Source organism: Malus sylvestris, chromosome 2 (genome assembly GCF_916048215.2).
Source record: "Malus sylvestris chromosome 2, drMalSylv7.2, whole genome shotgun sequence".
NCBI classification, from domain to species: Eukaryota; Viridiplantae; Streptophyta; class Magnoliopsida; order Rosales; family Rosaceae; genus Malus; species Malus sylvestris.
In genome coordinates this window covers 7381898-7393711 of record NC_062261.1, presented here as the reverse complement: position 1 = coordinate 7393711, position 11814 = coordinate 7381898, and the positions used below count along the sequence as shown (strand labels likewise).

The following is an 11814-nucleotide window of genomic DNA, read 5'->3' as shown; positions in this document are numbered from 1 at the left end:
TCTTTGCTTCGTCTACTTTGTTTACTCGCATCGCGTTCTCTTCTTGTTGGACGACCTCACCGTCAAATCCTCCCACTCTCTCCCCACATGGATCTTCCCTTGCTAAATCTTTGTGCACTACCAGCTCAACCCACCACCTGAATCCCAAAATCTATTTACCACCACCGATGGGTTTGGCTCGATCCGGTGGATCAATTAGAAAAGAGAAAGTTTACTTGATATTATGATCGGCTGAGAGCTGGGGTTGACGACCGAAGGCTAGGTTTGAAAACTGAGGTTCAATGGCTGGGTTCGAAGACAGAGGTTTTAAGGCAAAAACAGATTGCAAAGATCTACTGGAGAAATTGGATCAATTTGGGGTTTTCCAAGCACTACTCTCTCTTTTGATCTTTAGGATCCAAGCAGTGAACTTGTCATCTGGGATTTTAACAATTTGTCTAGTTTAAAAGATTTGCTGGAAAATTGGATTGTTTGGGTCTATTTTTAATTGGGTTCAATTGGGTTTTCTGGATTTGAATAATTGGTGATATAGATTTTTTTTTTGTTTTGGTCATTTTTTTGTTTTACATTTTTTCTTCGAATTTATGTTGTTCTTACATGGAAGATAAATATTTGGAAATGTTGACTGTGCTGTTCTTCAATGGATATTTTACAAGCTGTTTGGTTGCCGAGAAAACTGATGAAGAATCGTAATTTTATTTGCCATAGATTGTGGGTTATGGATGCATGTTTGATTCCAACTGTGGTTGCAATGTCTGAAAATTAGTTGAGTTTCTTTCACATAGTTGAGAGCTCAAAAGCCCCAATTTCTTTCGAACATTGATAGCTATTTCATTATCATCATTTTTAGTCCAACATTGCACCAAATGCTTCACTAAACTAGTTCAGTTTAGTCTAGTCTAAGCCATTCCAGCTTAGTCCCTGCAGCTAGTCTAGTCCAAGACAGTCCGGTGCAACAAACGCACCTTAACAGTTACATCCGTTTAGCTTCATTTTGTAAGGTCAATTAATACTTAATACCCTCGTTTAGTGTTGAGTCGAAGAAAACAGGATTCATAAAAAGCCAGGCTAACCAATGGGATAAGAACAACCACTCTGCTTGATTTGGTAGACCTGTAGTAATCTCTTTATCCCCCATCAAGCGAAACTGAACAAAGTGGAGATTGAGCTTGGAAATAAGGAAGGAGAATCATTCACGAGATAGTCCTTTGGTGAAGACATTGGCAATTTGATGTTGTGAAGGAATATGCCGAGTGGTAAGGACCCTCTGAGCAAGTAACTCACAAACAAAATGGTAGTCAATTTCTATGTGCCGTGTGCGACCATGGAAGACTGGATTTGCAGCCATTTGAAGAGCGGAGACATTATCGACGTAAATGCATGGTGGAGTGTAAAGAGGAAGACCAATGTCACGGAACAAATAGCAAAACCACCGTAGTTCTGCTGCTGTGGTGGCAAGAGTGCGATATTCAGCTTCAAAGCTTGAGCGAGACACCGTGGATTGCTTTTTAGCAGTCCAAGTCAGAAGGTTCGGGCCAAGGAAAATGCACGCACCACTAGTGGATCGACGATCATCAACAAAACAAGCCTAATTAGCATCGGAAAATCCACGAAGAGAGAAGTCCGTTGAGGAACGGAAGAGGAGACCATGCGCAACGATGCCCTTGATATAGCGATAAATGCACTTGACTGCTTGAAAATGAGTGGTTTTCGGATTGTGCATGTGTTGACAAACTTGATTGATAGCATAGGTAATGTCGGGGCGTGAGAGAGTAAGATATTGGAGCCCACCAACCATACTACGATATGTCTCTGGGTTAGAAAGTGGATCACCATCATGTGCAGATAAGCGTGTGGAGGAGAGGAATGGAGTGGGACTTGGCTTGCAAAGATCCATCTTAAATTTTTTTAACAAATCAGAAGCATAACGAAATTGAGAGACAGACAAGTGGCTGCCATTGCGGATGACCTCCATGCCAAGAAAATAATTAAGATCCCCCAACTTCCGACTAGCAAAAGTGGCACATAATGTATCAATGAACTGATGAACAGCAGCAGAATTAGAACCTGCTGCCCTTAATTAAAAGTTTAAAAGTGATATTTTTCTAGTGATACTTTTCTTCGTTAATAAATGAGAGTTTTTAGATTCGATTTTTGCCAGAGATGAATTTGAATCACTAGCATATTATGAGGTGAAGCCCACCTCATCTCCCTTAATGACTATAAAACCTATGGTTTATTTGAAAAAAAAGGGATAAGAGCATGTACGCACATGTTAATAATAAAGATTACAAAAAATGGTTACGTTTGATTAATTAAAATTAGAATAATGTTAGGCAAATTAAATTTATAAATTATGTGATTTATCACCAATAAAAAATAACTACGTTAATCAATAATTAAATAACAATCAAACCGTTAACATCCATGTCATATAATTTATAAATATAATCAAAATTAGTTGATCTCTCTAGTATATATAATCTCTCAAGCATACATGATCGACGTATATAAATATTAAGGAAAACTAATGAAAATGACTTGAATACTTTGAGTTTTAACGATAAGAACAAAATAAAGGGTAAAGTGAATAATATCAAGTTTAACTTTTTAGTATAAAAAAATGATTTTTCGTTAAAATGAATAGTAGTGAATAGTAATGCAGACTTTCCGTACAAAAAGAACTTGGACAATAGTATGTGATGGCAAAAGGTCCTACAAACTATAAACTACAGAAATAAACAAATAATTAATGAACAGAAAAAGGGCCGTTGAAGAAGAAAGTGGACATGGAAAATGGGTATAAAAGAAACAATTGGGGTCATAGACTCATATTCTAGAAGAAAAGTAAAGCGGTTTTGCAAAATCAACAACGAAACCGTAGGAAATGAAAGCCGCAGGAACCAATTGTTTTATTTTGAAATTTAAAAAGAGATTAAATTAAATTAATAGTCAAGTCAATTAGCAACAGCATTCCGCAGCAGTCACCACCAAAACACCAAGGAAGGAGGCAAAAGACATGTATAAAAAGGCTGTTCTACCATCCTTCTCCTCCATCCCATTCTTATTCATCCTCTCTTCATTTCTATCATCTCTGTGTTCTGTATATTGAATCCTTCGTTCTGTATATTGAATACTTCGTTCATCACCACTTCGATTTATTCGTTGATTCGTTACTCTTTTGGTCAAGAACATTTGTTGGCAGTAATTCTTCGTCGGATTTTAAGGTAATGATAGCTAGTCTTTACCATTAGAAAAAGTTTATACATGTTGTTTGATTGATCCTATATATATCCAAGAGTTTCAAGCGCATATGAGTAAATTGCTTGTAACCACAGCGTTTGATTCCTGTGTTTCAATTGAATGTTTCCAGCTTAATTTCCATGCATTTAATGCTCTCATTTTTTTTTCTACATTTACAATGCCTACACCTGCAATAAAAATTACTACTATTTTTGTTTACTTTTGGTAAGAAATTGAGATGGACAATGGTTATGGTGGATGAGTAACCACGGTTATTTATCCATAACTGTTTATGTTCGTACCCGCATAACCGTTAATTGCATAAACGGTTATACTCATACCTATAATAATTTATAAACGGTTAACCATACTCATAACCGTGTACCGATTTAACTATAATCGTTTACCCATTTAATCATAACCGTTTATCTGTTTACTCGTTTTTGAACCCGTTTATCGTTTTTTACCCATTTATCCATTTTTTTATTCCTCTACATATTTTTTTTAACAACTTGGAAATTACAAAAAAAAAATTTGTCATAATTTTTATTTTCTAACAATTAAACACATATATTAAATTTTAATTGCAAGATGTCTTTATATTGCTTCAAATTGCCCTCTCGAATTCAATTCAAGGGCTGAACTTCTTTGCCATGGTGTGCAAGTCCAACACCTAGCAGTACGATATTTGTTTGAAATAAGCGTTTTTTATGTGTAAGTAACTTTTGCTTCCTACCGACACTTAAAAATCAACAGAAGGACAGATCTGTCAAATGAAATTTGTGGATTTTGAGTACAGCAGCAGCACAAAAGCATATCCATAAAGAATCTGCTTAATGCCAGCAGCAACTATACAAAATTCATTAAACAAGAAACTCAGTTTACATATATTAAATTAAATAGGTAAATAGATACTCGTTATAACCATAGATAATACTCATAATCGATAGATACCCATTATAACCGTGAATAATACTCATAACCGATACCCATTATAACCGCGAGTAACCATTTGTTCATCTAAACAATTACTCATAATCATAATCGTAACCTTTAAATACATTGGTAACTACGGTTATTCAAACTTACAGGTATTTTGTCCATTCCTGAGACAAAATGGTTATTAAAAGTGAAATGGAATCTTGCCCAAGTCTTTTTCTTACCATTTTATTTCGCTCTCCCACTATCTTTGTTCATCAAACCATTTCACTTCACTGTTCTCAACTCTTTTCCTTCCTCCCTAGGTCTCCTTTTCTTTTTCCCACTTTTTACTTTTTCTATTTTTCTTGTTCTTGGGATGATCTTTTTTTTTTCTTTTCCGGATTTTTATTACGCGACCATGTGATCAATAGCTTCTGCGTTTTGGGTTCATACTTTATTTGATGGGTTTTTGCTCTGTTTTTGTGTAGATGTCTGTTTTTATTTTTGTTGAATATAAAAAAACCTGTTCATCTTCACCCGTTTGATTTGTTGGTTTAGTCTTATTTAAGGTTTGAATTGTTGACTTTTTCTGCATAACTTTTTTTACTTTTCTTGCAGCTGTTAAGGGTGTCTGATTTTCCAAGCTGCTGCTGTAATGGCGGAACGTGCGCTGACCCGCGTCCAGAGCTTACGAGAGAGGCTGGACAAAACCCTCTCTACTCACCGCAATGAGATTCTGGCCCTTCTTTCAAGGTACTATGTTAATGATCACAAATGGGTTTCTGTCAAATGTTCCAAAACAGGCAAAAAGGTTGTTTTTTGGTTTGATCACTAAAAGGGTTTTTGGGGTTTTAGGATTGAGAGCAAGGGGAAAGGGTTTCTGCAACCCCATCAGCTTCATGCCGAGTTCGAAGCGATTCCTGAAAATAACAGGCAGAAGCTGTTGGACGGGGCTTTTGGTGAAGTTTTGAAGCACACCCAGGTAAACATTTTCGATCGTACTTATATTTTGTAGTCATTTGTTCACACTTGCTGCGATGGCAAGCGCCTTGGCCCATGAGCGGTAGGTCTCGGGTTCGAGACTTGGGAGCAGGCTCTCCATAAATGGGGTAAGGCTAGCCGACATTCACCTTCCCAGACCCTGCGTAATGCGGGAGCCTTGTACTGGGTACGACCTTTTTTTTTTATTTGTTTTTATGTTTTTTTCAGGAGTTTTTGAATTGTTTGTGTGGATGTTTTTGTCTAATGTAGGAGGCTGTTGTGCTGCCCCCATGGGTGGCTTTTGCTGTGCGCCCAAGGCCTGGTGTTTGGGAGTACATTCGTGTGAATGTCCATGCTCTCGTTCTCGAGGAGTTGCGTGTGGCTGAGTACTTGCAATTCAAGGAGGAACTTGTTGATGGGAGGTAGATTTTTTGTCTTTTTATAGTTTGAGTTTTAAAGTTTCGATTCGGTTCTTAATTTTTTGTTAATTTCATAGATTTTGAGTAGTTTAGAATATCGCATTTATTACTTTCTTTGCGTTGTTAATAATTTTTGCTGGTTTCAACTGCAGTTCCAATGGCAACTTCGTGCTTGAGTTGGACTTTCAGCCGTTCCATGCATCTTTCCCCCGCCCAACTCTTTCCAAGTCCATTGGAAAAGGCGTTGAGTTCCTCAATCGTCACCTTTCTGCTAAGCTCTTCCATGACAAGGAGAGCCTGCACCCTTTGCTCGAGTTTCTCCGAGTTCACTGCTATGAGGGCAGGGTATGATTTTCTTACATTTGCAACTTTACCATCTTTGTTTGAATTCAAATGAAATTAATACTCTTTTGCTGATCTCTGGATTTAATTTGATCGGCTTCTTCGTGCAGAACATGATGCTGAATAACAGAATTAAGAATGTGAATGAGCTGGAACGTGTTCTGAGGAAGGCAGAGGATTTCCTCTCTTCAATTGTCCCCGGAACTCCATACAAGGAGTTCGAGCCCAAGTTGCAAGCCATCGGTTTGGAGAGGGGTTGGGGTGACACCGCTGAGCGCGTGCTTGAGATGATCCAACTTCTGTTGGACCTTATTGAGGCACCCGATCCTTTTACTCTTGAGAAATTTCTTGGCCAGATCCCCATGGTCTTCAATGTTGTGATCCTTTCGCCCCACGGATATTTTGCCCAAGACCATGTCTTGGGGTTCCCTGACACTGGTGGCCAGGTTGTCTATATCTTGGATCAAGTTCGTGCTTTGGAGTCTGAGATGCTTAAGCGCATTAAGCAGCAAGGACTCGATATCACTCCCCGCATTATCATTGTGAGTTTTATCTGAAATTTTGTGGCTGCAGAATTTATGTTATTTGGTGATTTCATTATATTCTGATGCTTTGATTATGTTTCAAACACAGCTCACAAGGCTTCTTCCTGATGCTGTTGGAACCACATGTGGTGATCGTCTTGAGAAAGTTTATGGGTGTGAGCATTCAGATATTCTTCGTGTTCCTTTCAGAGATGAGAAGGGTACCATTGTCCGTAGATGGATTTCAAGATTCGAAGTCTGGCCCTACCTACAGACATATGCTGAGGTCAACTTCTTTGTTAATACTATCGTTTCCATATGTTCCAATTTTTGCTTGTATTTGGTTCTCAGACTTGCTGATTTTCGTGTTATTAGGATGCGATCAAGGAACTTTCCAAGGAAATGCAGGGCAAGCCTGATCTCATCATTGGAAACTACAGTGATGGCAATATTGTGGCCTCACTGATGGCACACAAATTGGGTGTTACACAGGTTTGTGATTTCCATTTAGTTATAATTAGTTATGCCCTTTCGATGCCTTTTACATCTTAGTAGCTAAGTTTATTGTTCGGTTTTCACTGTCTTTCAGTGCACCATTGCCCATGCTCTCGAGAAGTCAAAATACCCTGATTCTGACCTTTACTGGAAGAAATTGGATGAGAATTATCACTTCTCATGCCAATTTACAGCTGATCTTATCGCCATGAACCACACTGATTTCATCATCACCAGTACCTTCCAAGAGATTGCTGGAAGGTAATATATGCATTCGGCCTAGACTTTTCGTATCAACCATCTTGTCTTTTGGGATCCTAATTTTGTGTTGTATGAATGTTTGCAGCAAAGACACTGTTGGTCAGTATGAGAGCCACACTGCCTTCACCCTTCCTGGGCTCTACCGTGTCGTTCATGGTATTGATGTCTTCGATCCCAAGTTCAACATTGTTTCACCAGGAGCTGACAAGGATGTCTACTTCCCTTACTCTGAGAAAGAAAAGAGGTTGACCCACTTCCACCCTGAAATTGAAGAGCTCCTTTACGGCCAAGTCGAAAATATCGAACAATTGTAAGTTGCTTTTTTCCCATTTATGTTTTGCTCAATGCATCGTGTGATCGAATATGTGCTAACACGTGTATGTTGTTTTCCGATCAGATGTGTGTTGAAGGACAGGAACAAGCCAATCATCTTCACAATGGCAAGGCTGGACCGGGTGAAGAACATCACTGGGCTTGTCGAGTGGTATGGTAAGAATGCCAAGCTTAGAGAGTTGGTTAACCTTCTTGTGGTTGCTGGTGATCGCCGCAACGAGTCCAAGGACAATGAGGAGAAGGCTGAGTTAAAGAAGATGTACGAGCTGATTGACACCTACAAGCTGAACGGGCAGTTAAGATGGATCTCATCCCAGATGAACCGTGTGAGGAATGGTGAACTCTACCGCTACATTTGTGACACCAGGGGAGCCTTTGTGCAGCCTGCTGTGTATGAAGCTTTCGGCTTGACAGTCATTGAGGCCATGACTTGTGGGCTGCCCACATTTGCCACTTGCAAGGGTGGCCCGGCTGAGATTATTGTGAACGGAATATCGGGCTACCACATTGATCCATACCATGGCGATCAGGCTGCTGAGATCCTTGTTGATTTCTTTGAGAAGAGCAAGGCTGATCCTAGCCACTGGGACAAGATTTCTCAAGGCGGCTTGCAGCGCATTTACGAGAAGTAAGCAAGAACGAATCCATTTTTTGCAGTAAATTGTTGTGCTTGGCTTGCAAGTTATCTTACATTTCTGCTCTGTTTTCGTTTAGGTACACATGGCAAATCTACTCTGAGAGGCTTTTGACACTCACTGGAGTATATGGCTTCTGGAAAGATGTTTCGAACCTTGATCGCCTGGAGTGCCGCCGCTATCTGGAGATGTTTTACGCCCTCAAGTTCCGCAAGCTCGCGGCGTCTGTTCCTCTTGCCGTGGAGGAGTGAAGAGAAAGTTTTCCTTATGGAGTAAATAAAGGGGCGGAAGCATTGGTTGTTTACTGTGGAGTTTTTTCTTCCTCAGCATGAGGATTTTGTATATATTTTGATTTACCAAAGGAATTTTAATGTTTCTTTTCTTTTGTTATTTGTAATTTTCGATTCCCAATGGAAATGAAGTCATTTTAATGTTTTTTTTTTCTTTCCCTCCTTACCATTATTGGTTCAAGTAGAATATTTTTTAACAAGATGTTTGTTCTTTTTTAAAATATACATGTGATGAAGAGGTGTCATGGTTCGAGAAACCACATTATGCAATCTCTAATTTATTATTTGCATGATTTTCTCCTTTACATGATAAATATCATACATTTTTTTCAAAAATGATAAAACATACAAAATTACCCAAAATGTCTACTAAGTTGGACATGAAAACAAAGTTTCCAACAAAAAAAATAAGAGCACCGGCGGCGCCCTTGTTATAGGTTTTGCTAAAATAGATTTTGACTAGTTTTTATAAATTCTTTAATGGTTAAGGTTTGACTTCATATTCATCTTGACATATTGTATTTTTTTTGTTTATCAATAAATTCTCCTCAATGTCTTGTTTCATAATAATAATATTGGAATGAGATGAACTTTACGGCCAAATTTTATTAAAAAAAACAGAAAAGGAAATAGGGGATATAAAAAGAATAAGCAAACCCCTCTCACTCCATTAACATAAACTCATTCCCTTCACAACCCAATATCCTCGATCGATCGTCTCTCTCTGTGATCTACTGCTAGTTGTTCTAATTCTTCTATATCGAATGTTTTCGTTCGAACCAAAACTCGAAACTCAATGGCATTCTCTTTCACCGAGTTGGTGGAAGATGAAACCAACATGGAGTGGCTTGTAGAATCTTGGCCGCGGGTGAAAGTACTGTTATCCGACGTTGGATTTTCAAGCACACTGGACGTGGCTCGACGGTCCATCACCATGATCTAAGAGAAATAGTGACAAGGCAAAAGGTCATCAAGAAGGAGGAAGTTTTCATCAAGGGGGAGCTCCAACGTATCACAGCAAATGTGGTCAGTCCCAAAACAATAAAAGGTTTGAGGGCAAATGCTACAATTGTGGAAAGAAGGGTCACATGGTGAAGGATTGCTGGTTCAAAAGGCATGCAGAGAGTAATGTTGCGACTTCTAGCTTAGAGAAGAAAAGTGAAGATGATTGGGACGCCGTAACTTATATGGCCATATAAGAAGAATGGGATGTTGAAAATCTTCTTACAAGTGCTCAGAAAATGAGGTGTTGCCTGACTTGAGAGAGATTGAAGATACGTTGCAGGAGAAAATGGGAGAGCAAATTGCTCAAATTCCATCGAGTCCAGATGAGTCTGGGGATTTGCTTGATGGTGACGATGTCGAGCAAGAAGTGCCTCATAATCTTTGGCAAATTAGTGTGTACCAACAATCAGAAGAAGATAGACCTAGTGAAGTAGAAGTATCCACTTCACAATCACAACTAAGAAAGAAAAGAAAAACCAAGAACAGAAGCAAGAAAATAACTTAGAAGTGAGAGTGGTCTTGTGAGGAGTGTGAGTGATCTAGAGTTTTGTCTTTAGGAAGTGAGAGAATGTCATAGCTTCTAAATTGTGTCATTGAGAGTTTGTGTGTTGTAATATTTTGTAAGTTAATGCAAGTAATTTGTTTACTTGTTTTGTCTCTCCAATTACACTTGTGTTAGAGTTCTTTACTAATTTTTCTCAACAGGAGCCTGCATATGCGTGTGCCAACAAGTCACCAAAAAGAAAATTAAAACAAGAAGATGATGCAGCATTGGTTGAGAAAAGTTTGAAGAAAATTCAATCTCGTTGATCATCAACTTTATTTTGTATTGTTAATTCACTTTCGTTTTTAGTTGAAGTTTCTTTGTCCATTTTAAGATTTGATCACTTTGTATATTTTACTTTCACATTGCTGAGTTCAATCTGGTTTGTCTGTTCTTTGTTTATTTAACATTGCGTCTCTCTTCTTTGCTTGACGAGTAAGTAATTTCCCTAGTGACATCTAGAAGAAATGCATGGTTGAATATGTAGGGGTAGTAACTTTGACTTGACACGATTAGTAAACTAGTGCGTTTGAATTTAACCGTCAACTCGTTTAAAATTGCCACACCTAGTCGTAAGCACAACTCAAAACATGACTTGAAAAGAGAATTCTATAAAGGAGCCAAATTCGAAGATCGAAAGAGATAGGGGATCAATAAGTAAATTCGGAATACCAAAAGTTCATTATAAATTTAGGTGAGTCAGACTAGTTGGTCATCGTTTTTGCATTAGTACTTATTGAATCTCTCACTTCGTAAATTTGAATAGTTTAAAATAGTTTGAAAATCACCTTTCCTAGGCTACTAACGAACACAGTTTATGTCCATAGTAATCGTAAATTGTAATCATGTACAAAGAAAAACTAAGATATCATATCATCATGACACACATCTGCTCCTATTCACTTAAAATTGTTCAAACGGGATAAGTCTATTGGGTCTTGTACACATAGGCTTAGCCTTATAATAAGTTAGTAAGAATGTGCTTTAATTTTGTCTTTGTAAAAAATTGAACTTAAGACCTGTCACTCACAAGTGAAGAGAAATACCACTACACCATAGTATTAATTGACAAAAACTCATCTAGTGTTCATGAGTAAAGTAATATTACTAAATTAACCATGACACCGTGACAAGTGGTACAGTGATATTACAGTAGAATTCTAAGCCAAATATGCTTTTGGATCTTGGATGATCTTGGATTCAAGGCACGAAGTCGTACCCTTTGGGGTGGGTGTCCAATACGTCAGACTTCGGAAAAAAAATTTTTTTATTAATTTTGGTTTTTTATATTAGCATTCCACAAAATATTGAATGCATTCCATATTAAAATTTAATATTAAATAATTTATTTACCCTACTATACAATAATAATTTTGAGCTTATTAGGTTTAAAATAAATAAAAAATTCTAAATACATCCCAAATCACTTTTAACGTATTATTTATCTTCTTCAACTATCAAAATCCCGATCCTCCATGATTGAACAAAACCCTAACCAATAAAACTACAAACATGTTGATTGAGAAAAATTAATTTTGACGAATAAAACACGAAATTGATGTTTCGGAAGCTTCACATGAGATAATACTTCATATTATTTAAGGAAAACTAACGAAAAGTTCAAAAAAACTTCCCTTTTAATGAAAAGCCATTTTTAAAGGTATAGTGAATAGTGACAGGTAAATTTAAAAATGTGGTTTTTCGTTAAAAGTGAACAGTACCGGGAGTGTTTTATTAAAACTCCCTTATTTATTGTTTTGGTGATTTTAACGACATCGATAATTATTTAATCTTGCTTTTGATGCGTTATTCAAGCTTCTA

General features: G+C 37.6%; 1 protein-coding gene across 3 annotated transcripts; it reads left to right on the top strand.

Annotated features, from left to right (window-relative positions):
• Positions 1-3050: 3050 nt before the first annotated feature.
• Positions 3051-8589, top strand: LOC126608024 (sucrose synthase-like). Of its 3 annotated transcripts, none has more exons than XM_050275773.1 (12): positions 3051-3227; positions 4783-4917; positions 5020-5146; positions 5416-5567; positions 5717-5909; positions 6017-6448; positions 6540-6716; positions 6806-6922; positions 7020-7186; positions 7272-7496; positions 7584-8147; positions 8234-8589. In XM_050275773.1, exons 2-12 carry the CDS (start codon positions 4820-4822, stop codon positions 8403-8405), a joined length of 2424 nt encoding a protein of 807 aa, XP_050131730.1. In that variant the 5' UTR covers positions 3051-3227; positions 4783-4819; the 3' UTR covers positions 8406-8589. The 3 variants fall into 3 exon arrangements, with proteins under 3 accessions (XP_050131730.1, XP_050131739.1, XP_050131748.1); XM_050275782.1 differs by lacking the exon at positions 3051-3227 and adding an exon at positions 4344-4487; XM_050275791.1 differs by lacking the exon at positions 3051-3227 and having other exon boundaries at positions 4543-4917.
• Positions 8590-11814: the final 3225 nt, after the last annotated feature.